Raw genomic sequence first — 27,593 nt, 5'->3', positions numbered from 1 at the left:
AGGACTAGCTTGAGGTAGTTATTTCAGTTTTTTACAGTAGGTACTAATGAGGTCATAAGTTCAAACTACATATGAGCATATAAAAGTCATGGCATGCAAACCTGGCCACCTGCTTTGTGAATATTTCATGTTAATTCCAGTGGCAATAGGGTTAAGGGTAGGAACAGTGCAGCAAAATGTACCCCACTACTGGAAAAACTCATGTATATTCCCTACAGCATGAGACATATAGACACGAACAGTGGTTCAGAACGATAGACACTGAAGAGGATCAACCCATTCCTTCCTAACTCATTGTGTATGTCTTAGTTAATTTTGGGCTGCTATAGCAGAACACCTGAGCCTAGGTAATTTATAATGAAAAGAACATATTGGTGTATCGTTCTGGAGGTTGGGAAGTCCAATATCAAGGTACTGGCATCTTGCAAGGACCTTCTTGTAGCATCAGTACATGGCAGAAGACATCACATGACAAGGCAAACAGAGGCAGAGAGGAAGAGAGAGAGAGAGAGAAAGATAACGGGGTCAAACTCACCCTTTTACAAGGAATCTACTCCTGCAATAAGAGCATTATTTACTCATCAAGGTGGAGCCCTAATCCCCTAATCCCCTCTGAAAGAGGCCCCTCTTAATACTATTACAATGGCAATTGAATTTCAACAAGAAATTTGGAGGAGACAAACATTCAAACCATAGCAATATGTGATAGCTCATTAATCAGATGATTAAAGGACTTGATAATGCCAACTTTTAAAAATCTTTATTTTATTGTAATCCATAGCATATATAAGGAGTAAAAACAAAAATGTGTGAATTAGTGAATAATTATAATGTGAACTCTCATGGAATTCCTTCCTTTTTCTTCAGCAATTAGGAGCTAGAATATGACTAGTACCCCAGAAGCCATAGGATCATTGATCATAATAACCTGCCTCTGGAAGTAACTTCTATCCTTATGTGATAATGGTTCCTCTGCTTTTCTTCATAATTTTGCCACATATACTTGTTTGCCATAAATAATGTGGTTTTGTTTTAATACAATTGTAAGCTATATAAATAGAATCATACTGTATGCCTGAATTATGGTTTATTTGGCTCAACATTATATTTACGAGAGCCACACTGTGTGTAGCTATATCCTATATACATTCAATTTACTTTCATTGCTTTGTGAATATGCTTCATTTAAAAAAATCCATTTTATTACAGGTGGAGCCACTATGAATAATGCTGCTATGAACATTCTTGTATATATATCCAGACACACATGTGCATTATAATATAAAGAAATGGAGTTTTAGAGTTATAGAATATGTTCATATAGCTAGTAAATGGCCCTTCAGATTTGCTACCATATTTATTAGACTCCCCTACTACCCAACTCTACCCTACCCATAAAACTAATTTTACATGAGTATATATAAAAATAAACTGTAAATACTGTCCTACAATCTGTGTATTTTTACTTGATAATAATTAAATACATTCTTAATAATAAAATAATATACAAGATTTATTATATCCATACATGGATCCAATAAATGTTATTTGGCAATTATCTACTGTGTATTTCCGGCTTTAAAAAATGATTTGCTATTATAAATGTGAAATATAAGTAAAATGTTTTCTCCATATTAAAAAAAAATTCCTAGATGTAAAATTGATGGGTTAAAGATAAAACATTTTTAAAGTGTTCAGAAAAATTAGCACAATTTATTCAACAATAGTTTATAAAATTACCTATTTTCTTGAAAAGGTCACCAATTTTAGTATTAAATATAAATATTTTATACTTATCAAATTTATAATTGAAAAATATTATATTCAGCATTTATCTAGTAATAATGAGACTAAATAATTTTTTGAAAATGTATTTTTTCCAGTATGTCATTTATCTTTCAATGTGTTAATATTTTTTGTGGTTTTTAAAATATTGAAATATTTTTTGTGGTTTTTAAAAATTATCTAATGGTTTAAAATTTATGTAGAAAACCATTTATTTTCCTTCATGATCTTTGCTTTCGGCATGTAATCCCTAAGATTATATGACTATTTACCCATTTTTTTTTAGTAATTTTGAAATCTGTTATTCTCAGGATTCTACATTACAAAACTTAGTAGGGCTTGATTCTCATAATACCATATTCATTGCTTTCAACTATTACTCTATCTGGAAACTATATTAATGTATAGTGAGTATTTTGCTATTTAATTTTTTCAAGTGGTTAAACGCTTGTCCAAATACCAATAGTTAAATAGTTATTTTCACTATAGATATATGATCTTATATACTAAGTTTGTCTCTGAATCTTTTATGTTCTTCATTGATTTATTTATTCCTGAGTCAGGAATATATATTAACCTCTAGTTGGAAAACTTTCCTTAATTTTATTCTTTTTCAGCATTTCTTTTTATTAGTGATTCTTTAACATAAATTTTAGAGTCAATTGTCAATCTCCAAAATATTATTTCATAGTATTTCAATTGGTAATACATTAAATTTGCAGGTACACTTTAAAAAATTTACAGGTTTACAATTACAATGTTGAATTTTCTCAACCAGGAACATTATTAGTCTTTTTGGTTATTCAAGTATCATAATTCTTGACACTGAACATTTTATTAAAAGTATCAGTAAGATTTAGAAAACATACTTAAGTCTTTAAGTATATTCTGAATAAAAATGAAGCTAACCATATGCTGTCTTTTATTTTGATTTGGCATAAACAAAATGATGAGAGGAGAAATTTCAAACTAAATATATTAAATATATTTTATTCCTGCCGGTGTGTTTTTCAGCAAAATCCTACTACAAAGTAAGCTTTTATAGATAATCCTTTAAATACTGTGTGGTAAAGCCACATAGAACAAAACATTAAGAAATAAATGTGCTCTACCAAATCATTGATAAATAAATTATTGATCTAATTGCAAATACTGTAATAAAGGAAAATAGATGCATGGGACTCACTCTAATTTCCTAAAGATTAAAGATTAGAAACCGCTAAAGAGACAAGATCAGCCAATGCTCCATTATATCCAGCTGGTTTGCCTTCATGTGTAATGTCAGAATAGGGTAATGAGTGATATACAAATATACCCAAACACATAAAAAAAAAGCAAGCCTCAGCAGAAGCACAGATATCAGGAAAAGACTGCCAAGGTTTCAAGTATTGAAATGATTAAGTCAGAGTATGCAACAACTATGTTAACATGTTTAAAGAAGGAAAACACAGAGAATAAGAAACATTCATCTAGGGCATTAAAAAAAACAACCAGGAATATTAAGGGTAAAAATATTAACAACGCAAATTAAAGAGAAGTCAGTGGAAGTATAGCATTCAGACGGAAATGTGCAGAGTTTCATTTTGGACATGAAAACACATGAAGATGTCTATTATACATCCAGGTATAGATGTTAAGTATTTTGTGACTCTATGAATATGGAGTTCACCTGAGAGGTCCAAACTACAGCCGCTAATTTGGGAGTCAATGTGGCGGTCTGTTTCTTTTCATATACAATTAGGGTCTCAGTGCATAGTAGTAGTGGGAAGGAAGAGATTTGTTTCCTCTGTGTCTTGTGTTTTCCAGACAGTTAACTTAGAAAGAAAGAAAGGCATGGGTATTTGGGAGTATAAGGAAAATAATGATGGATATAACCTGGTGAATTAGTAGAAGAACTGTGGAAAGTCCTGTGCCTTGTCTTCAAATACACTGTGAAGACTTGATGCTTGGAGCTGTAGCCATCTTGAGACAACAAGGAGAAAACCAGAGAACTGGGAAATCCATCCTTGTATTTTTGAACAGTGGAATTAATAACAATGGGTGCTAACTTTTAGCATTCTTGTTTTGTGAGAAAAAGAGTCCCTTAATTTGAAAGTCAGGTTGGTTTAATTTCTCATTACTTGCAATCTAAGAAAATCCTAACTACAAAAGACATGAAGGATGGAGCATAAAAAATATGGCAACTCTTACACCAAAACTAATCCTCACATTAATGGTAACCTTAGCTGTAGCCATAGCTAATTTAATTGTAATGTTCATATGAAAATAAAATTACAAAAAATAGTTTCCATAAAAAGTCTTTTTAAAAATTGGGCATCTAGCCATACCAGATATATATTAAAAAGTTAAGGATCTTTTAAAATTCACACTGTGTGGTATTGTCACACAAATAGGCAGTTTGATCAGTGGTGCAGAAAGAAACTCCAGAAGTCATCTCAACTTCATATGGAAATTTAGTTTTTTGTGAAAGTAACATCTTCAATCAGAGGAAAAATGTTACCGTTTAATAAATGATGTTGGGACAATTGGATGGCTAATTATTAATAAAAAGAGTTGAAACTGGATCTGTACCAGAAGAAAATTTAGACCATCAAGACAAAGGAAGAACAGAAATGGTATATATCTGTGTAAATATAATAGATTGGTCCTGTTCTTTAAAATATGTCCGATGGTTGAAATAAAAAATATAACAACTTAGGCGAATCTCAAAGGCTGCATGCAGGGTGAAAGAAGCCAGCCTCATCTTGTATGACATTCTTTTTTTTTGTCTTATTTTTCTTCTTTTTGAGACAGAGTCTCGGTCTATTGCCCAGGCTGGAGTGCAGTTATGTGACCTCGGCTGACTGCAACCTCTGCCTCCTGGGTTCAAGCGATTCTCCTGTCTCAGCCTCTAAGTAGCTGGGATTACAGGCATGTGCCACTGCACCTGGCTAATTTTGGTATTTTTAGTAGAGATGGGGTTTTGCCATGTTGGCCAGGCTGATCTTGAACTGCTGACCTCAGGTGATCCACCTGCCTCGGCCTCCCAAAGTGCTGGGATTACAGGTGTGAGCCACCATGCCCGGCCATGTATCACATTCTTAAAAAGACACTTGTAATCTCTTCTGTGATTCCTTCTACCCCCAATCTAATGTAACCATCACCTTCATGCCTGTCATATCACCTGGTTTTATCTGACTCATAGTGTCATAGCAATTATTACAATATAAGTCATCTTGTTTATAGACTTGTTTTACTTGTTGTCTGTCTCCTCCTCTGCCCACATCTGTTTGTCCAGTGAATTTGCTGATTTTACTTGTCACTGTATTCTTAGTGGTTAGAATAACAGCTAATACATATAGACATTCAATTGCTTTATCTCTCTCTCTACATATATATATATATTTATATATTATATATTTATTGTATTTATTTTTAGATAGAGTCTCACTCTGTCGCCCAGGCTGGAGTGCAGTGGCACGATCTCAGCTTACTGCAAACTCCGTCTCTTGGCCTCAAGCAGTTCTCCTGCCTCAGCCTCCCGAATAGCTGCGACTAATGGCATGCACCACCATGCCTGGCTAATTTTTATAATATTTGTAAAAATGGAGTCTCACTGTGTTGGCCAGGCTGGTCTCAAACGCCTGACCTCCAGTGATCTGCCTGCTTCTGCTTCCCAAAGTGCTGGGATTACAGGCATGAGCCACCTCACTCAGCTAAGTATATATTTTTAATGGCTGAATTAGTTAATATTTTAGGAAACCCAATACTAATACATTCATACTGAATGAATTGGAATGTAGTGTCTTAATAGCTATATTAGTTTTCTAGGACTGCCATAACAAAATCCTATAGATAAGGTGGTTTGAGCAAACGAAATGTATTTTCTCACTGTCCTGGAGGTTGAAAGGCTAAGACTGATGTATCAGTAGGTTTCATTTCTCTGAGATGTCTCTCCTTCTTGATGGTGGCCACCTTCTTGCTTTCATGGTTACTTCCCATTGCATATGCACAACTGGCGTCTCTCTGTGTGTTCAATTTCTTCTTCATATAAGGACACAATCAGATTTGATTATGCCTACCCTAAAGGCTTCATTTTGACTTAATCACCTCTTTAAATGCTCTATCTCCAAATATAGTCACATTTTGAGCTACTAGGAATTAAGACTTCAACACAGAAATTCTGTGGAGACATAATTCAGCCCATAACAATAACCGTCTTAGCTTGTTTTGTGCTGCTATAACAAAAAATACCAGAGAGTACGCAATTTATAAAGAACAGAAATTTATTTATCACAGTTCAGGAGACTGGGAAGTCCAAGATCAGGGCACCAGCAGGCTCAACTGTCTGGACAGGACTGCTTTCTGTTTCCAAGATGGAGCTTTGGTATCCTTTGCATGGGAGGAACACTGCATGCTCACATAGCAGAGGCACAGAAGGGCCAAAAGGGACAAACTCTCTCCATCAAGCCCTTTATAAAAGTTGCATAATCCCATTCATGAGGGCTCTGACTTAATCAGCTTTCAAAGTCCACACCTCCCAATACTGTTGCATTGGGGATTAAATTTTAACATGAATTTTGGAGGGAACAAAAATAATCAAACCATATTCATAGCTATTATATTTTTAGTGCTTGTTAGATTTACAGATGTTGTAGTAGCCCTTTTCAGGTATTCCTTTATGTAAGCTTTGTAACAATTTCATGAGAAAATTACCATTTTTATATTGGATCTATAGATGAGGGAAAGAACCACAAGGAGGTGAGAATCGTTTGCCCAAAGTCACATATACTAAGTGGTGAGCCCATAAGATAAAATCAGAAAGTTTGAGCTTAGAGCTCTTACCAAGATGTTACTTTCCTTCCTTTAATCCTAGAAGCAAGGATATCAACTGAGACTCTGTTTTTAAGTCCTCCAGACTTGAAATGAAAAGGTCTAGAATTTAGGTAGAAAAGGAAGGAACATATTTAAAACACATGACAAGGTTTGATGACAGGTTAAAATTTTGATGACAGGTTAAAATTATGTTTCCTGATTGAAAGTCAACCCGTAATTCACATTTTTGTGTTTTTAAATTTGGAGTGCATTTTAATATTGGGTTATATTTCTTTGCTGATGTATCTCACAATCGAAAGTCTTTGGTATTACATATGAGATTAGATTAAGATCACGAGGAGGATAGAGAAAGAAGGAAAGATTAAAGATTGAGAGGAGTTGAAGACTTAAGATTGACAGAATCATGAAGGAGAGTAAGATAGTAATCAATGCTTCAGCCACCTCAATGAGCTAACTTATTGTCCTTTTGGCCTTCTATACTCACCAGCTGGTCCACAGGGATTAAAACCACATATAAACTAGTTCATGTCCATTTTTTTTTCTGTATGTAAAAGTTCAAAGTATATTACAAAGCATACATTTGTGAAATAGCTATAATGATTCCTTTCCTCCTATCTTTGATACCTAGGAACATTCATTTGTTCTCAATCTTACATAACTACAGCATAGCATAAGAGGAGTTATGCTAACATTTCTCAAAGAGGACATTATTCCCAAGTCATCCCCCAATACAGCCAGTTCTCTTTGAAGTAATTAAGATTTTTTACATTGATAGGTTTTGTCTTTCCCTGTCTGATTGCTCTCTTGCTGGGCATTAAACATTTTTGTATTAACTTTACTTAAGGCTTACTACTCCCTGACAATTACTGGGCTATTCTTATCTCCTAGGTGAAACTCCTGAAATACCATTGCATTTAGGTCCAAGGATTAACTGACCATTTCTTTTACTTTCCCAGAAATCTGGTTGGAACTTGTGACCTGATGAAATAATTATAATTATTTTTTACAAAATAATAATAAAAATTCTCATGCATTTTTTCACAGCCACAGAGTCAAGATCAAATACTATGAGCTTTAAAAGTTTAAAAGTTCTATAAATTATGCTGAGCAAATACCCTTGTTTAAAAATAAGGGCAAAGAAAGTTTTCAAAATGACAGTTGAAGGGTAAGAGGTGCAATAAGATTTAATTTTCCTTGAGATATGTAAGAGGAAAGTTAATAATTTAGGGGAAAGCATTAAATGCATTAAGGGAGAAAAGGTAGAATTTAAAGAAACATCTCCCACATTTAAAGGATTTCAGGAGAAGAAAACTAATTGAATGTTTATAAGAATGGCTAAAAACATTAATTCTAAACTACCAAAGAATGTTTTTCAAAGTTCATAACATGAGCTAAACTTCGCTGTTCAGAGTCTATATTCTGGCTAATGGGATAATTAAAATGTCAACCCAAAATGAATATATTTCAATTACAGCCATGCCCTATGCAATTAAAAATGCCTCACAGAAAAATAAACTTATTATTATTATGGGGAAATTTTTATTAGTTAAGGAATGCATTATCAGAGTTGATTGAGGTGATGTGGTAATGTCACCTTAATTCTCATAAATCAAACAAGGAATCCAGAATGTGAACTTTTAAAAACATTTTAAAATTTTCAGCCTGAAGGAAAATAGATAAAGGCATATTCTATTGCTTTAGCAATCTTAGAATAGTAATTACCCTCCCAATAGGTGAGTGAGCAGGAACATTTGGCAGACCACAGGAGTTTAATGCCTATAAAATGGCCTTTCTTAAGTTTAATAGCAGATGTGTAGTGTTGGTTACCTCATTTTCACTCTCATTAAGTAGAAAGTATGGCAACATGTAGATGATTGGAAACTAGTCTCCAGATTTTTCTTTCCTTTTCCTCAGTACATTTATAGATAATATCCATTAAATTTTTAGTTAGTACTTACATATAATATAGGAAGAACAGAAATATTAAATAAAAACATGCATATATTGATTCAAGCTGGATTTTTATTTCGATATGATGGGCAAAATGTAACTGTTATTTCAATCATATTTTTAAGGCAGCTGTTAAGCTTGCATCCGAAAAAAATTATGATGTAAATTATGTTGCAAGACAAGTAAGGACTGGCCAGTAAGTATTACCACAACTTTCTCAGTTGTTTAGGTGAAAACCTAGGAGCCATCCTTGATTTGTTTCCTTCATTCAAATCCAACATTCAGTCCGTCAAGTCCTGTTCACTCTGTCTTAGAAATATAACTCTCAACTGATCTCTACTGACCACTTCCTCTAGAGTCCAGAGTCTTCCGTGTGGCTTGCAAAGCCTCTGTGATCTGGAGTTTGCATTCCTCTGACTTCATCCCTTCCTCTCTAGCCACACTGGCTAGTTTCTTCTGTCCTCAGGGGTTTGTGCTTACTATTTTCCTGCCTGGAATATTTCTCCCAGACCTTCCCATGCCTACCATTTTACTTCATTCAGGGAAGTCTTTGCTTTCTGGCTCTTGCTGTGCTGAAAACTCTCTGACCCTGGAATTCGGATTCGGATGCCTCACAGCATTACCACCAGGGCCTATCTGACCATCCTATTTTATACTGCCTGGTCCTGCCAGGACTACCACTTCAGGTCTCCTAGGTCACCTTCTACTTCTTGCTATAGCGCACAACACCTTTTAACATATTACAAAACCAAATTAGCTTTCATATTTCTTGTTTATTGTCTTCCTCTGCCACAATGCAAGCTCTATGAAGCAAAGATGTATTGGTGTCTTATTTTTAGTTATTGTTGTTCACTTTTGGGTCCCAAATGCCTAGAACAAAGCCTGGAATATAGTAGCCCTTTAATAAATGATTCCTGAATAAATAAATGGATTTATTTGTCTTAGATGTATAATGGTCTATCAGAAACATCATTTAGGTTTAAAGAAGAAATTTCAAAATTAAGATGAATAGGAGTCAAGACAATATTTTCATAATAGTTTAAAATTTAGTATTGGAAAATAGCAAAATTGCCCTTCATAATGTGGGTGGGTCTCATCTAATCAGGCAAAGGTTTGAATAGAACAAAAGACTGACCCGACTGATGAAGAAGAAATTCTGCAGCAGATGGGCTCCAGACTTGAACTGCAACATCTGTTCTTTCTGGGTCTCTGGCTGATAGCCGTCAGACTTGAACTACAAATTTTGAATTTGCCAGTCTCCATAATCATATGAGCCAATTCATTAAAACAAATCTCTCTCTGTATATACACACACATCCTATTGGGTCGGTTTCTCTGGGAAACTCTGGCTAATACACCTTTCAATGACCCATCATCATTAAAATGATGATGATGATGATGATAACATTGGTAAGGATAACAGGCATTTAATGAGGATTTACTGCATGGCTGACACTATTTTAATATTTTGTGTGTTTTAAATCATTTAACACTTCCATAAGGTATGAATAATTATTTTCTTTTTTCAAATAAGGTAACTGGGACAAGAGAATATTAAAGGATTTGCCCCAAGCCCCACAGCTAATAGAAGGTGGAGTTGGGATGTAAACCTTCATGGTCAAGTGCACTTAAGCCCTAGTAAATGAATAAAATGCCAAATCACTGTCTTTAATATTTTTTTCTACAGAGTCATGTTACATATTTTAGTTTAAAGCTTCAGGTAAGTGAACTTTTTCAAGACAAAAAAAAATATGTTTATCTTCAGAGCTCTGTAGAAATCCTTTGAACATTTTATTGGCATATGTTTTAAATAGCTGTACTGCAAAGGAACTTCCTTTGTTTATTTCTAACTTGTGACTTCTGTCCTTCTCCTTAAGCGGCTGCTGACCTTTATCTTTTCTTCAAGCTGTAAAAAAAGCAAGTGATACTCTAAATTAACCCCAAATTTCCTACTTGGCAGAGCTGTATCAGAGATATTACCCTGATAAAAAGTAAGAAAAAGGTAGATATCTGGGGCATGCTTAATTGAGTCATTTTGGAAACTGTTCAAGAATATATTAACGTTATTTTGAACCTAGGAGGGAAGAGTGAGGTGGGATATAGAATTAATTTTTACAATTTCTTATCCTGCCTTCAGAGACTATTTATTACTGAGTTATTGTTGAAGTACTTAGCATTAAATGGTGAGTCAGAGTACCTCATCATCAGAATGTCTATTAGAACTATAAGACCATTGACTCCAGAAGCAGAGATACATGTTGGAAAAATTTTATCCTTTTTCTCAAGTTACTTTTTTCATGAAAAATAATTTGAAATAGAATAATTATGCTTTTTGAAACCCATATAGTTGTTTTAAGCTATATACTATAGGAAAATAGTTTATTTTTGACTTCTCCCTAGAAGTAGGGATTAAAGTTTATATTTTACAATAAAATGACTCAATTTTTGTTCATTTACATCTGTTGCAATAGTTATGTAAATTCTACAAATTAATATTGCTTTAAAATACTGTCCAAAATGTAATGTAATTCTTCTTCTTCTTTTTGTCTTTTGGCTTTACTGAAAACAAAAGACATATTACTAAGAAGGAAACAGATGAAAGGTAATTCCACAATTCTTAGCTGAATCCCCAAAGAATACCCTACTCCCTACCTTTGTTTGTTCACATTTTGCAGAGGAAATATTAAGCAATTGTAGTATGCATGTGATTACTTCATATTGGTGGGCAATGCAGGCTTTCAGAAAAGCAACTTGGAATAAAATGAAAAAAGTGGTTTATTTGAAATGTATTAAAGAAGTAGAGAAATATTAGAATGTCAGTGAAAGGGAAATGATCATGCACTGTAAAATTATTAATTTTTCAACACAAAACTACTAATTTTAAGCACTTTCTATTTAGTAGTTGGTGTAAGAAAATTTGTCCAGTAGAGATATGAAATTTGAAACCCAAATTGGACCCTTTGAAAATCGAATCCAAATGTTTATGTGAATATTTGTCTGTGTGTTTTGGGAGAAGTTGTGAAGAATAGTTTCAATCACATGATCTCCATTTTAATTTTATCCACATGATCTCGGATCCTACAGGGACCCCTTAAGAAGAGAGAAGTAGGTTGGTGCAGGTGTCAGAGCAAGATCAAAGGACAACAGGCCATCTTTAAAAAGTAAAACAGGAAAATAACAATCTGGAATCTGGTCTTCAAGTGCTTTGATAATGACACCTACTTCAAGGAAAGCTTTTAGTGAATTTGTGATCCACATAAAATAAACATTCACAAACACATTTTGTATTAAAAAGGATAGTAACCAATTATCCTTCAGGACATTTAAATATTTTTTTAAATCATTATAGTATTAATACTTAAAGAGAGTCATGATGACATCTGTTTTCCAGAGACATAGCTTCTTTATGAGAAATACTACCTGTATGTGAAATTTATCCGTGTAGAAACAAAGTTGAACTAAAACATTTTTTCTGCAAGTTACACTTTATAGGGGAAGCTTATATTATGCAACAAATCAAATTAATGATTGTATAAATTAAAATGTGATAAGTTCAAAGAAAATAAGTAAATTCTGGAAGAGAATATCACAGACAAACCTGATGTAGTATATGGAAGTAAAAGAAAAGATACTTCCCCTGAGATCAGAGGATTGAGCAGGAGTTAACCAGTGATAAGGGAGCAGGAAGAGATTCCTAGATGGGGAGGGAAGTACAACATTCCTTGGAGGGAGGAAACCCAGAAAGATGGCCAGGGTGGTTGGAGAGGAGAGAGGAAAGTGAAAATAGATTGGGAATAAAGCTAGAGAGGTTAGCAAAGACCAGATCATGTAATAGCTCCTCACAGACCATGCCAAAGATATGGGCCATTATTTTAAGAGCAACATAATAATAATTTTTAAAATGTTATAATTGGGCTGTGAAATGGGAGAAGAATTAGAGATGTGATAAGATCAGATTTACGTTTTTGAAAGAGGTAGCTTACCATAGAGAACAGGTTGGTCAGGGACTAGAATAAATTTTGGGAGGCCAGTTACTACAGAAATCTAGGTGAAAGGTGAACATAAATTGATTAGAACAAAGGCAGTGTAGATAGAGAAGTTAATTAAATTTAGAAATGATTAGCATGTAAGTTGCCTGAATTTGGTAATTTCTTTGATGTGAGAGGTGATGGATTGGGAGGTGTCATTCATCTTTGATTTCCAGGTTGGGAGTGGAGCAATTGGATGGATGATGTGGCTGTTCACTTAGATACTGAATACTGTAAGAAGGTTTGTGAGGATAAGAGCATACTTTAGTGTAGGATGTACTGACTGCAGAACCTCTGAGGAATGCACATGGAATATTTTATATGTGGCCAAAGATAATAGCCTGGAATTTAGGAAAGAGTTAATTGTAAAGTATTAAATTAGTGAAACTATGGAAATGGCTGAAATTAGCCTACGGAAAGAGCATAGTGTGGGAAGAGATGGCAAGTAAGAATAAGCCAAGATGGCAACATTTAATGACTGGATTAAGGAGGATGAGATACCGACGGCAAAGGAGAAGGAAGTGCCAAATATGTCGGAAGAAAACCAAGAGAACATGGTTCAGGAAGGATAAAGAAAAGAGTGCTGAAAGAAGTGAGTGTGCAGAAGTATGTAGTGACTGAGGAATCAGTAAGAGCAGGATTTAAAATATTTTTAAAATTTGGGTCAGGCATGGTGGCTCACGCCTGTAATCCTAGCATTTTGGGAGTCTGAGGTGGGTGGATCACTGGAGGTCAGGAGTTCCAGAACAGCCTAGCCAACATGGTGAAAACCCGTCTGTACTAAAAACACAAAACATTAGCCAGGTGTGATGGCATGTGCCTGAAATTCCAGCTACTCAGGAGGCTGAGGCACCAGAATCTCTTGAACCCAGGAGGCAGAGGTTGCAGTAAGCTGAAATTTTGCAACTGCACTCCAGCCTGGGCGACACAGTGAGACTCCCATCTCAAATATATATATATATTTTAATTTAAAAAATTCAAAATTGTTAATCAGTAGAGACATTTTTGTTGGCATATGCCTTTTATCTCTCTCAAGTAAATGTTTAGAAGTAGGATTGCTGGGTCATATGATAAGTGTGTGTTTAACTTTATAAGGTATTGCAAGCTTAGTTTCCACTGAAGCTGTATTAACCATTCCACCAAAAATACACAAGAGTTCCAGGTGCCCCATTTCCTCACAAACACCTAGTACTATCAGTCTTTCTAATTTTTTAATGGCTTTATCGAGGCAATCTTTACTCTCTTAATCAGTTCTCACACTGCTGTAAAGAACTACCTGAGACTGGGTAATGTATGAAGAAAAAAAGTTTAATTGACTCACAGTTCCATAGGCTATACAGGAAGCACGGCTGGGGAGGCCTCAGGAAACTTACACTCATGGCGGAAGGTGAAAGGGAAGCAAGGCATGTCTTCATATGGCCAGCAAGAGAGAGAGGGAGTTGGGAATAGGTGCTACACACTTTTAAACAACCAGATCTCCTGAGAACTCTACCAGAAGAACAGCAAGGGGGAAGTCTACCTTTGTGATTCAATCACCTCCCACCAGGCCCCACCTCCAACACTCAGGATCACAATTCAACATGAGATTTGGCTGGGGACACAGATCCAAACCATATCATTGACAGGTAATAAACTGCACATATTAAATTGTACAGTTTGATATATTTTGACATAGGTGACCTGTGGAACCACCGAGAGAGAATACATATTCATCACCTCAAAAATTTCTTTTTTGTGACTCCTTACTCCACTGCTCCCCTACCTCAACCATCTCTGGTGATAACTAATTTTCTTTCTCTCACTACACAATAGTTTGCATCTTATAGCATTCTGAGTAAAAGGATTATACTTAAATGAAAGTATATATATACTTAAATGAAATATATATATTATATATTGGCATATAATATAATTTATGCCAATTCTGTATTACTATGGATAAGAATGTGTACTTAGATTGTAATATTTTACAAACCTGTGTAAAAATTGTGGAGGCCCATATGTGAATTAAACTTTGAAGCATTTTCACATTCTCCATGATTCGCATAATTTTAAGGTAAAATACTTTTACGTGCAATGAATATGTTGTATTTTTTAAAGCAGATACTTCTTGTTATACATTTTGGTCTTCTGCTAGTTTTGGAAATTATAAAGTGAATTATAACAAGTACTCTAGTAATGGAAATTTATACACATCTCAATGTGAAGTGAAAAGGCATTCAAATTTTCTAATGGTTAAATTATATTTAAAGCTCTTGAAATACATTGCAAACTTCACTCCAGAAAGGTTGAACCAATTTACAATTTTAACGAGAGTGCCAGCTTACCTTAACCCTCATTAACCCTGGTTAGCCATTGTTTTTTTAAAAAAAAAAACAAAACAAAACAAAAAAAAAAAACGCTTTATCCATTGTTAAGTACAAGAAAAATATTGGTGGTGAAACATTTTCATATTACATTTTTAAGGAAAAAAGCAGATTTCAAAACAGCATATATGTTATAACCCAATTTCAGAAAATGTTTCTATGAATATATGGTGTGTATGTGTATTAAAAATACACCTATCTAAAAATTTGTATGCGTGTGTGTGTGTGTGTGTGTGTGTGTGAGAGAGAGAGAGTTATGTACAGTGTTTTTGGTGTTATTTCTGGGTGGTGGACAGGTATAAATATGGATAATTTTTAGGCTTATGTATTTATGTTCAAGTACTACTGTAATAAACATGTATTGTTTTAGTAATAATTTGAATTTACCTCTTAAAATGGTTTTAATTAAACATCAACTTTAGCCAGACCATATTATTTTATATAAGAATATAAACCATATTTTGTGTTTGTCTGCTGGCTATATATGTAGGGTCAGAGGAGACATTTGGCTGCTTTATTAAATGGAGAAGAGTAGGTGTGCAGTAAGGAATAACTGTTAAGAAGATAATGATGAAGAAAAGGAGCAGAAAGAATGAATTCAGGAATATTATTTTACAAATCAGCTGGAGAAATTATTCCTCTAAGACCAACTGCAGCTCTTCCAGCAGCCATTGTCTTTCTATTTCAGTGTAACCAGATATTTCACATAGACTCACAAAACACTTTTTTACTGCTTTTTATTTTAGGTTTCACAGTTGTTGTTTTTTCTGTTCTAAAAATGTGTATTATATTAGATTTAACAGGAATAATTTCCTTTGTTAACAATTTCAAAATATGCCATTTTATACTTTAAAAGTTTTATCTTGTTCTTTTTCAATTAAAGATGGTGATGGGGAACCTCTGTCTCATTAGTGTTTGCACTTTGCAGAGCAGTACAAGCTAAATTGTATCAATTAATTTTAAATGGTACAAATTTTAATTAATGTAATTAAAACAGTTTACAAGTCTCAGCTTAAGCTTGTGAAGATGCTTTGACTTGTAGATTTATAAGTTCTTTATAGATGAAAAGATCTTGTATATATTTTAGAAAAGTTCAGATTTTTCTCTTAATTGTAATTAACGTAATAATTTAAAGAGGAACCTCATTCTCATCTTTCATTAAATGTTAATACTGTTTTGGATCATTTGGTGTTATTGAAAAAGGAATCTATTTAAAGTTTGTATATGCCTTGATGTATAATTATCTTAATAAACCTCATAAGATAAAACATAGCTCATTTTCACTACTTATATCAATCCTGTCATAAATTTTTTTACATGTAAAAAGATTAAAAATGGAATTATATTGTCTAAAAGTTAGATTTTCCTTTTATGAATAGAGTAAGTATGAAAGAGTTACAGATTTTTACTTTCCAAAGTTCAAATTGTTTAATAACCTTACAGACAAAAAAAATTAACATTTATTTAGCGTGCTTATTTTCTTTCCAGATTATAACACATGCTCCAATGCCTCAAACAATGATTACATTTTCTGGAGTTAAATGTTTGAACATCCGTAACTAGACTTCACAGGCAAATTTTTCTTAAACATTGCTATGGCTAAACTGCTTAGCCTGTAACACAGAACGTAACCAGGTAGATATTTATTTAATAATTGAATCATGGCTTTGTAGAGGAATAAATTGAAATACAAAGGAATTAACTCATTCCAAATGTCATTCAACTCAAAATGTAATTTTGTAATGTAAAGATTGTAGATGCAAATAGTAATACGTTTCCCCCCCCCACCCCCTTACATCACCAATTTGTCCAGAATACTAAAGGTTGCCCCTTGGTTTCTCCTTCAGCTGAACTTCTGGTCATGTAAGTTGTTACAGATTTCCAGTCCTGGTTTATATCATTTAAATAAATAGTTGGTCTTGATATTAATTTGTCAATAATTGTGTCCTGGTTTATTCTCTGAAGTTCATGTTCTACCACAGGAATATTTCTTATTTATTCGTTCACTCATCATCTGGTTATTCAATAACTATTATTGACTCCCTGTTGTGCCAGACACTACAATAGCAGCGCTGAGCCATACAGCCTCAGTTCTTTCTTTCAAGGTGCTAACAATGTATGAGAGAGAATCCCTCCCTATCTCCTAGCATAGCTTCAGAAATATTTCAAATATGCTTGACTTGGGCAGTTCTTAGTAATTTTCCCTAAACCTTGAATGCCTTCCGTGGTCATCAGAATTCTAAGATAATCTCCAGTGACCCACTCCCTTGTACATCTCAGGCCCTTGAGTTTGAAGTGATGTGTGGATACAGCGGTTATGTTATGCTATATTAAGCAGCTGATTTTAAATAGAGAGTTTATCTTTGGGTCTCGCCTAATTAGGTGAGCCCTTAAAAAGAGTGGGGATTCTTTCTTGTAAAAAAGATTTCAAGCTCCAGAAAGATTCAGTGTCCTACTACTAACTTTGAAGATGGAGGGAGCCACGTAGCCGGGAACTGCTGGACCCTGAAAGTATTAATAGCGTTCTCTGGCTGACAGCCAGAAAGGAAATGACGACCTCAATCGTGTGACTTCAAGACATGGAATTTTGACAAAACCAGGTGGGCAGGAAGAGGACTCCAAGCTCCTGAAGAGAACAAAGCCCAGCCGACATCTCGATTTTAGCTTTGGGGTACCCGGAGCAGGGAACCCAGTCTCACTATGGCCAGACTTCTCATCTACATAATTGTGAGATAATAAAGGGATATTGCGTTACTCTGCTAAATTCATGGCAATGTACTGACTCATTAGAGAACAACACACCTTGGCCAGACCCAGCCTCAGCGTATTGTAGTAAAATTTATCCTACATATTATGTCAGTTATTTGATTGAATTCAGTAGTCTAAAGGACAATTATGAAGAAAAATATTGACAATCTAGTATATAATATCAACTTCTGGAAAATATTCTTTAAGAGATCCAGAGAAAACATAGTTAGGATTTTCAAGAATAGACTTGTCTATGGATATTGACTTCATGAGAAATGGAAAATTCTGTCCATATGAAAGCCAGTAACACCAATTATTTTAAAAAAGAGGCATCTAAACCAAATGTTAACTTTGAGACATTGGTCTTTTAAAAAGAGCGTTTATAAACAATGATAAAAAATATATAAAAGGGAGTATTAATCTAAAATACAAAAAGAAAGTTAAGTACCAGAATAATTTTAGGTTAATAAAAATTAAAAAATAAAAGAGGTAAACTTGTGACCCACATTCAGGCTATTATTTATTTATTTATTCAAAAACACTTCTCTAATTCTGTGCACAATGTTATCTATAAGCCATAAAACTTTATACTTTGTTCATCAGCCTATGCTGATATGTAAGTCATCCAGCTGGCTAAATGAGATGCAAAATAGCCTTACTTCAAATTACAGTGAAAAACTAATTTGCATCTCCCCACTCCTCTTGTTTCTGGATCTTCCTTTTTGTAGGCCAGATTTTTTTCTGTGGCCCAGGCTGGAGTGCAGTGGCACTGTGTCAGCTCACTGCAACCTCTGCTCCCGGGTTCAAGTAATCCTCCTAAATCAGCCTACTGAGTAGCTGGGACTACAGTCATGCACCACCATGCCTGGCAGTTTGTGTGTGTGTGTGTGTGTGTGTGTGTGTGTGTGTGTGTGTGTGTGTTGTTGTTGTTGTTGTTGTTGTTTTCTGTTTGTTTTTGTTTTTGTTTCCTGTAAAGATGGTTCTCCATGTTGCTCAGGCTGGTCTTGAGCTCCTGAGCTCAAGTGATCCACCAGTCTCAGCCTCACAAAGTGCTGGGATTACAGGCATGAGCCACGTGCAAGCCCTATTTTTTTTTTAACCAATCATAACAACTTTTCTTTAACTTTCTATCTGGAAATCTGAAGAAATCCAGTCTCCCTGCTTTAATAACTTCTGATAAAACTCATGGCTTAGGCCTATGAAGCCACTGACACGACTTTATGCCTTGGTTTCATTTGGACCTGTGAATCCTGGTTATTCCAACATACATATACTATTACTTCCTTGTCACTTTTGGTTCCTGTTTAAAATATCAGTTTCCTCTGCTGATACATCTAAATATTCTGGAATTCCTTTCCCTTCCCTTTACAATGTTTGTCCTTTTCAAGAGTGAACAAATGTTAAAACAAGTTCATCCACATTTACTGGATGCTTAGGCTCCATGTGGACAACCTGGCTTCCAGTAGGTGTGATGTGGCTGTGACGTCAGGAGCAGAATATCTTTGCTGGGATAAATGAGTAAGACAGAGTCCGAAAAGGCTACTGAAGATCAGCCTGGAGTCAGTAAACAGTTGTGTAACAGAGAAGGGAAGAGGACAAGGTCAGGGACTGCTGTGTGGACCCACCCTCTTTTTCAGTCTTATTATGGCAGTTGAGCTTCTGAGGAACACAAATCAGGCAAGTGAAAAAACTTACAACTGGGTTGAAAACAATAGGGAGAAGCTTCAGGAAAGAGTAGATACAGCAGAGCTGAGGAAAATGAAGAGAGGTAAAACCTTCAGCAGTGGTAGTACAGATGCACCTGGTCACTGAGCTGGGTCCAGCTCTGATGCTTTTCCAGAAAATCATGACTTGCCAATACATGCCTTTCAATGTGTGCAGTATGGGCTTCTAAATGATTCAAGGGGTGACTGAGGAGAAACCCTATTTCACTTTTTACTTCAGGATTGGATTAGATCTGTTTACTCTGCCTAGGACCTTGTTGTGCATGGTATAAATACTTTCAGGTGGCATAAAATGTATTGGCAGTATTATATTAGTATGTAGCAGACTTAGACCTAGATGAAACTGTCCCAAATACCAGTTTGACTTTTACTAAGCTATCTCAGTTTCCATAATATAATTTTTTGGTAGCTAAAAAAAAGTCCTTGGCCCAATAGACTGGATTTATTTCAAAATGTATTATTGAGCTTTGCTATGAAGAGCTCTTTTGGGTATTGGCCCAGAAATGTGAACAGCAAGGGAGGCAGTATGGAATCATGGTTCACCATAAAACTCTGGAGTCTAATTTTCTAGGTTTGAATCCTTCCTGTGATAGTTAATAGCTGTGTGAATTTCAGCAAGTCCCATAACCCCTCTTGTTCTCAGTTTTCTCATTTGTAAAGTTCAGTTAATAATAGTATGTACCTCATGGGGTCCATGTGCCCATCAAATGAAATATTGTGAGTAAAAGGCTGAGCAACGAGCCTGGCCCATGGAAAGTAACCAGTTATTGACTAATATTATTATTAAGTGCTTGTGGGAGGCACTTTCCTATTTCTCACATGTGATACCCCCACTACATCTTGAGAGCAGTAGTGCTCTGGCATTACTAAATATTTAGTTGAATAGAGACTCTTGATTTCATTAATATACCCAAGTTCTTTTTATGTGCTAAGAGTCTCCATTTAAAATTGATATTCTCTTGCTTTATCAAAATTCTCTTGTGGTGAAGAGTTCATATTCATAAGGGAGAGGGAAAGTTGTTTTTAGCTGTTGGGCCAGTGAGAGAATCCCCAATCCCCCATACCATCTGCCTACAGACATTGAAGTGCAGGTGCCAGAGGTAAAGGAATAGCAAACATTTGGCTTGCAACAATAACAATATTAATATAATTTACTGGCTCAACAACTGACTTCTAGTAAACCTCAGGTGTAAATATTTTTATGTCTCCTAATCCTATGTAAAATTTTGATTCTATATAGCCAATGTTAATAGACCTCTAATTCAAAGGTATTATTTTCCCGATGAGTAGTAACTCAATGAACGTGGTCCTCTATACATTTCAAATGGTGGATGAGAAAATAAAACTAATATTTAATGAATATCTGTTATGTACCATGCACCATACCAAGTGCATTACATCCTGTATCTCAATTAATCTGCAAGAAACTTATTTGATATTTTATGTTAAATCAGTTTTCCGAATGAGAGTATAGTATCCCAATTCACGATGATCCCATGAGCTGTTTTCCACTATGTCCAGGCCTAGTGTAAACTAGGGTGTCTGGTGACCATTAGGTGTCTAGGTTGATTCTAAACTTTTCTTGAGGGCTTCAAATTCATTCTAAAATGTCTTATGTGTTAGATGTTTTACATAGACTAGATTTGCTCAAGGCTTTTCTGCCAGACTAATCTTGTTTTCTAATATATCTGGACCCTTTGGCTTAATATTACACTGGTTATAGGCTTCTTACTAGAGAAATCAAATCATTGTTCTGTTTATGATTCCATGCCCCAGGAGTCAAAGAGTGTCTAGCCAATCTTGAATATTACACAGAAAAATGAGTTAGGCCTAAGGGCGATTATGATCCAAGAGGTAAGAAGGTGAGCATATTTGATGAGGTTATAACTTGGTTGTGAAAAGTTAAATAAAATATTGTTAGGTTTTATTTACATAGTTACGTATATTCAGGCTAAATTGCTAAATCGTTCCTTTTTTTTTTTTTAGACAGAGTCTTGTGCAGTTGCGCAATCTTGACTCACTGCAACCTCCGCCTCCTGGGTTCAAGCAATTCTCCTGCCTCAGCCTCCCAAATAGCTGGGACTACAGGTGCATGCCGCCATCCCTGGCTAATTTCTTTTGTATTTTAGTAGAGAGAGGGTTTCACTGTGTTGCCCAGGCTGGCCTCAAACTCCTGAGCTCAGGCAATCCACCTGCCTCGGCCTCCCAAAGTGCTAGGATTATAGGCGTGAGCCACCACACCTGGCCTGCTAAATCCCTTTCTCTTCCTTCTGATATTCTGGCATTTTGTGCAGCATACAAACTAAGATTGAAATACCAAATCAGACACACACGTTGTACTTTTTTAGGCTACCCATTGCCTCGAAGGCAACTTACCAATAATTGGTCTGGAAAAAAAGGCATTTATAAATATATAGGTTTCTGGTAAAATGTGTGTGGTAAATACACATGTTTCTCATTTTTATTTGATCACAAAATAATATATGCTCATTGTAAGGAAATGAAAAAGGCAGACAAGTATAAGTAATAAAGTAAAAATCACCACAAATGTCTTTATTTAGAGATAAACACTGTTAATATATTGGTGAAACTTCCTGTTTCATTTTTCTCTTTCTCTGTCTCTATCTTTGTCTCTCTCTAGATCTGCCTCTTTGATTTTGTGGGTACATGTGAACTGTTTTGTAAATAGTTTTTACTCGGCATCAAAACGTAAAATATTTCCCTTAATAAAAAGAGATATTTATCTCAATGCTTTGATGGCCACAAAATATTGCATTATCTGGAAATGCCAAAATCCCCTGAGTGGACATTTATTGATCTCAATTGTTTACTATCAAAACACCACTGTGATTAGAAAACACTTTTAGTGTGTGTGCTAGACAGAATAATGGCCCCAAATATCTCCACATCCTAATCCCTAGAACCTGTGATTATGTCACATTCTATGGCAGAAGGGACTTTGCCAGTGTGATTGAGTTAAGGACCTTGAGAAGGAGGGATCATCTGGATTATCTGGGTGCGCTCAATGTAATCACAAAGATTCTTATAAGAGGGAGAGAGAGGGGGCAGTGCCAGAGAAAAAGATTTGACTATGGAAGCAGAAAGTGAGAGACAGAGGGAGAGGCCTAAGCCAAGAAATTCGGGCATCCTCTACATGCTGGAAAAGGCAAAGACATAACTTCTTGTTTAGAGCCTCCAGAAATAAGGCAGCCCTGCTGACACCTTGATGTTAGCTCCATAAACCCATTTTGAGACTTCTGACCTCCAGAACTGTAAGAATACATTTGCATTGTTTTAAGCCACTAAATTTGTGGTGATGTCACACTGTAAGAATAAATTTGCATTGTTTTAAGCCACTAAATTTGTGGTGATGTCACAGCAGGCAAAGGAAACAATGCAGTGTGTCTCTTTGAACTCTGTCCAATTAAGGTAAAATCTCAGGAGTGAGATTGTAAAGTCAAACACATTTTAAATTTGTTGAACATCCTCAAAATTCCACAGAACCCCTCCAAAAGTTTCTAACTATACCTTCACAGAGTAGCCTCTTCCCTTTTAACCTCCACTTCTTCCAGCCTTACCTATGACATGGTTGACTATCACAATCTTTTTCATCTATACCAGTGAAAAGTAATTTTTCAGTGTTGTTTTAATTAATTACTTTAAGTACTCTATTGTTACAGGTTGAACATATTTTCAGATTTGCATTAGATTTTTGCCTATCACAATTTAATATGCATAAGAATCAATGAGGGCTTAGGTTCTACATTTTTATTTCTACATTTTTATTTTATTTCATTTTATTTTATTTTCGAGACAGAGTCTCACTCTGTTGCCCAGGCTAGAGTGCAGTGGTGCAATCTCAGCTCACCACAATCTCCTCCTCTTGGATTTAAGAGATTCTCCTGCCTCAACCTCCTGAGTAGCTAGGACTACAAGCATGCACCACCATACCTGGCTAATTTTTGTATTTTTAGTAGAGACAGGGTTTCACTATGTTGGCCAGGCTGGTCTCAAACTCCTGAGCTCATGATCTGCCCGCCTCGGCCTCCCAAAGTTCAGGGATTACAGGTGTGAGCCACGGTGCCTGGCCAGGGTCTGCATTTCTAGTAAGTTCCTGTGTGAGCCAGTGCTGCTGCTCCTTGGAACTCACATTGAGAAGCAAGTATCAGACTTTAACATTTCTTTATTTATGGGAAGTATTTGAGTCAGAAAAAACACATCCCTGCTCTTGCTACCCTTTAATTGTGTCTGTTAAGACATGTGGCTTTCTGAGCTTCAGTATTCTTACCTGCAAAACTAAGATAACAGCACATGCACATTTTAGACATTAATTCAATAATATAGTGCATCTATTTTTTTCTTGCATGTTTCAAATATAAAATCTCTCTTTCCTGCCATTTATTTTGCTAACATTTACTCTAAAACTTTTAAATATGTGGTTTAAGTTTATGGCATACTTCACAATTGCATGGTCAAATTTATCAATATTGTTACTCATTGTTTTTGGTTTTTAGTCTTGCTTAAAAAGGGTTTCCCAAGGACAACATTATTTTTTAAATGCATATTTTTCTCCCTGGGTTTTAAGGGCTACTTTCTGTCTTTTTTTCTTTAGCCTGTAAGTTCTTTATCCATCTGGAATTAATGTTAAGAGATTGAGGTAATGATTCAACTTATTTTTCTCCCAAAGATTAGCCAATTATCACAACACTATTTATTGAATAATCTATTTTTTTCTACTGTTTGAAATATTACCAATTTTTATAAGCCAAATTTTGTATATATATAAAATTCTATTTTGAATATCTTTATTTTGTTCCACTTTTTGGTCCACTTATTTCCAAATCAATACACCTTCATTGCACTGGCTTTAAATTATGTTTTAATATTCAGTAGTTCAAAATTTTTCTTAACATATTTACTTTAGAATACTCCTAATTCTAAATATGTAGTATTTCACATAAATTTCCAGAGAAATTTTTCTTTCTTTCTTTTTTTTTTTTTTTTTTTTTTGAGACCCACTCTGTCGCCAAGACTGGTGTGCGGTGGTGCGATCTCAGCTCACTGCAACCTCTGCCTCCTAGGTTCAATGATTCTGCTGCCTCAGCCTCCTAAGTAGCTGGGATTAGAGGCACCAGCCACCATGGCTGGCTAATTTTTGTATTTTTAGTAGAGACAGGGTTTCACCATGTTGACCAGGCTGGTCTTGAGCTCTTGACCTCCAGTGATCAGCCCACCGCAGCCTCCCAAAGTGCTGGGATTACAGGCGTAAGCCACCATGCCCATCTCTCTTGTTGAGAGAGTTATAGCTTATTCTTGATATTGTTCTAACAATATCAATATATTGTTATCTTAATCTGAATTCTATTTGTTTTTCATTTTTTGTAGTACTGATACTAACTTGCTCATATGTTATCTTAAAATAAGCAAGTAGATAGAACTTCTGCAGTTGACCATAAACTGGAAGAATAAATGAATTAAAAGTGACATATGAATAGTTAAATTTTGGCTAAATTATATCATTAAATTAGAACTTAGTAGACATCATTGAATATCACATACTTTTATCTTAAACTGTGTACAGTTCAAAATTCATATTATAAAATTTATGTAGCTACTATTAAAATACGAGCTTGTTTCAGTAATTTTTTGAATTTCAAAAAATAGTCCCTGTTCCTTACATATTCAAGGATTTATAGAATCAAAAACTTGCTCCTGCTTTGGTGGTAACATTGGCTACCTGTGGTTGGTACCGACCAGGCTCCTGCAGTACTTTCTGTGATTAACGTCAGTGTTATTAACTCAGAAATCAAGTTCTCTACATTTTTAATTTGCTCTAGTGAACAAAAGAGCTATAGCATATAGAAGGTTGAAGAAAAAAGTATTCAGTATTAACCATGAATAAGAGGCAGAGATATCTGCTTCTCCAAATTAAATATAACATGAGCACACTAATTAATTGAGTATAAACTGTGACCTCTTGTGGCAGGATTCTTGACATTGTTTCATTATGTTTATGCTCAGTATTCTCTGGCTAATGATTAGTTTAAAGGGATTTGTCACTATCTTAAGACCAATGTGGCAGAAAACGGTTTTCTTGGCAATTTTGATGCATTGTAAGAATAGAGGTAATGAAACTGTTTCACCCTAATCTGTAGGGATTTGGCTTTTGGCATTTATAAAAAGCCTCCTTCTGTTTGTTTAAGGTACGATATTATTTGTACAGTTCAAATGGAACTTTTAATTATGTCTTTGTAATTATTTATTTTTTACTTCATTTGCAAGATAAAAATCTCTTTTCATGTGCCCAAGCAAACCAAAGTTTGTGAAAGGCAACAGCATTCTTGAATTTCTTTTTCTCCTACTTTTAAAAAAATAGAATGGTCTGTTTTGTGGAACGGCAGGTTTTTGTGCCATTTCAGATGGCATTGCATGTGGCAGAATAGACCCCATTCACATTTTCTGTGGGACAATTTGCAAAGGCACCATGCGGTGAGAACCTTTTTTAAGAGGAGGGTCTATAGGGGCAGGCAAAGGGCTATACAACACCTGTAGCAAGACACAATCTGTTCAGGACTCAGATCTGATTTTACACTTCGTTTTATTCCCCATAAGTATTCAGCATATGTTCTTTTCTGTGAAAAATAAAGGGCTCCCTCAAATGGTACATATCAAGTGAGGTCAAGGAGGTTAATAGATTAACTCCAATCAATCTAAACACTCCCTCGTGAGACCTTAATGCTGGTTATTCACTACCCTTGCTATGATGATGTTCATTTTATTAGAGCATATAGCTCAATAGCCAGAGAGTAAAATCTTTCTGCATGCCTTCTTTTCTCAGGAAGAAAGCAGCAGTAAAATGGTATGTATTCCCTTTACAAGACTCACAGTGAATCTGGAATAACAGAAATAGGTTTTCCATTTTAAATAGCTGAAGTGAATGTCTAATCTTTTCCTGGGCCTGGTGGTACATTCGGTGGACTGGAATTTTTAAATACAGTGTTTCTAAGCCCCAAGGCTCTGCCATGTTTCTTTCAGTCTCCCTTTTCCCCTTCTATTTCTAAATTAGAGTAGTTGGGTCTGCACAGAGACACGTACAGTAGTGATGCTCTGTGGTTCAAGTCAAAGAATGTTTAGTCTGGATCCCACAGAGGCCCACAATTCTCAGCACACAAACAGATACAGAAAAGGGAGAAAGCAAATGTAGCATCAAAGAAAACTTCTGAATATAGACACCACCAAAAAAACCAGCTCTGTGTTAGCCCAATAAAGAAAGAAATAACAAGGGTTTTGAATGCTAAAATATAGGGGATTGTATGAAAGGGAGGGAAACATACACAAAGTAGACAAACTGAATAACAGTATTTATCTTTAAACCACACAAGTCATGGTAATTAAATTAGGTCAGGCTGGTTACAATGCTACAGAAAGCAGGCTGTAACTAATTTCAAAAGGAACAGAAAAGACCTGAAAAGAAAACAGATTGACAGCTCCTGATTTTTTTTTTATCCAATCAAAGCAACCCAACATCAAAAAGTAGGAAGAGAAACTTGATTTAGCAGGAAATTTGTCTCATTATAATACATAAACTTTGCATATATATTCAAGATCAGCTCAGAAATATGGGAAATTATTATTTGCTCTATGTGAAAAACAAAAGTATACACATGAAGTTTGCCATTTGAAGGAAACTAATTCATTATAAAAAGCTTCTGCTCCTTAATAGGTCAACTTCTATTACAAATGCCACGATCACTCTGTATATTGTAACTACTTAGAGGCTTTCTCCCTGTCAGTGTATTCTGCTTTCACTTGTTTAGTACAAACTCTGAAAGTATTATATGAACAAGAGAACATTATGAGGTGTTTCTTTCAAATTGTCTTTATAAAGACCACTTGCTGATGCCTATTACAATGACTTTTAACCATAGTTTCAAATATTTTAAATGTAAATGCACCAAGTTGTAAAATGACATTTGGAACATGAATTTGGGGATGGGAGAAAATAACAAAGGCAGACTTTTATTTGGAGTGCATTCTGTATTTTTAAAAGAATATTTAAAATGTTTCACATTCTTCCTTTCTTTCTTTAAAATAATTAGTACAAGATTGGGAAGATTTTTGTTCATTTATTTCTCTTAAGTAGGAAAATCACTGAATACCAAACAACTAATAATGCA

General features: G+C 35.0%; 1 protein-coding gene across 1 annotated transcript in view; it reads left to right on the top strand.

Moving 5' to 3' along the window:
• LOC139362333 (protein GVQW1-like) overlaps positions 1-24,289 on the top strand; it is a 183,310-nt gene extending 159,021 nt beyond the window's left edge. Inside the window, exon 4 of the mRNA XM_071093094.1 lies at positions 21,403-24,289. Within this exon, the coding sequence (XP_070949195.1) occupies positions 21,403-21,844 (442 nt within the window). The 3' untranslated portion in view covers positions 21,845-24,289. The remainder of the gene's footprint in view (positions 1-21,402) is intronic.
• The last annotated feature ends 3,304 nt before the right edge of the window (positions 24,290-27,593 follow it).

The sequence above is a fragment of the Macaca nemestrina genome, chromosome 3 (genome assembly GCF_043159975.1).
Source record: "Macaca nemestrina isolate mMacNem1 chromosome 3, mMacNem.hap1, whole genome shotgun sequence".
In the NCBI taxonomy this organism is placed as follows: Eukaryota; Metazoa; Chordata; class Mammalia; order Primates; family Cercopithecidae; genus Macaca; species Macaca nemestrina.
This window is presented reverse-complemented; position numbering and strand designations above follow the sequence as displayed.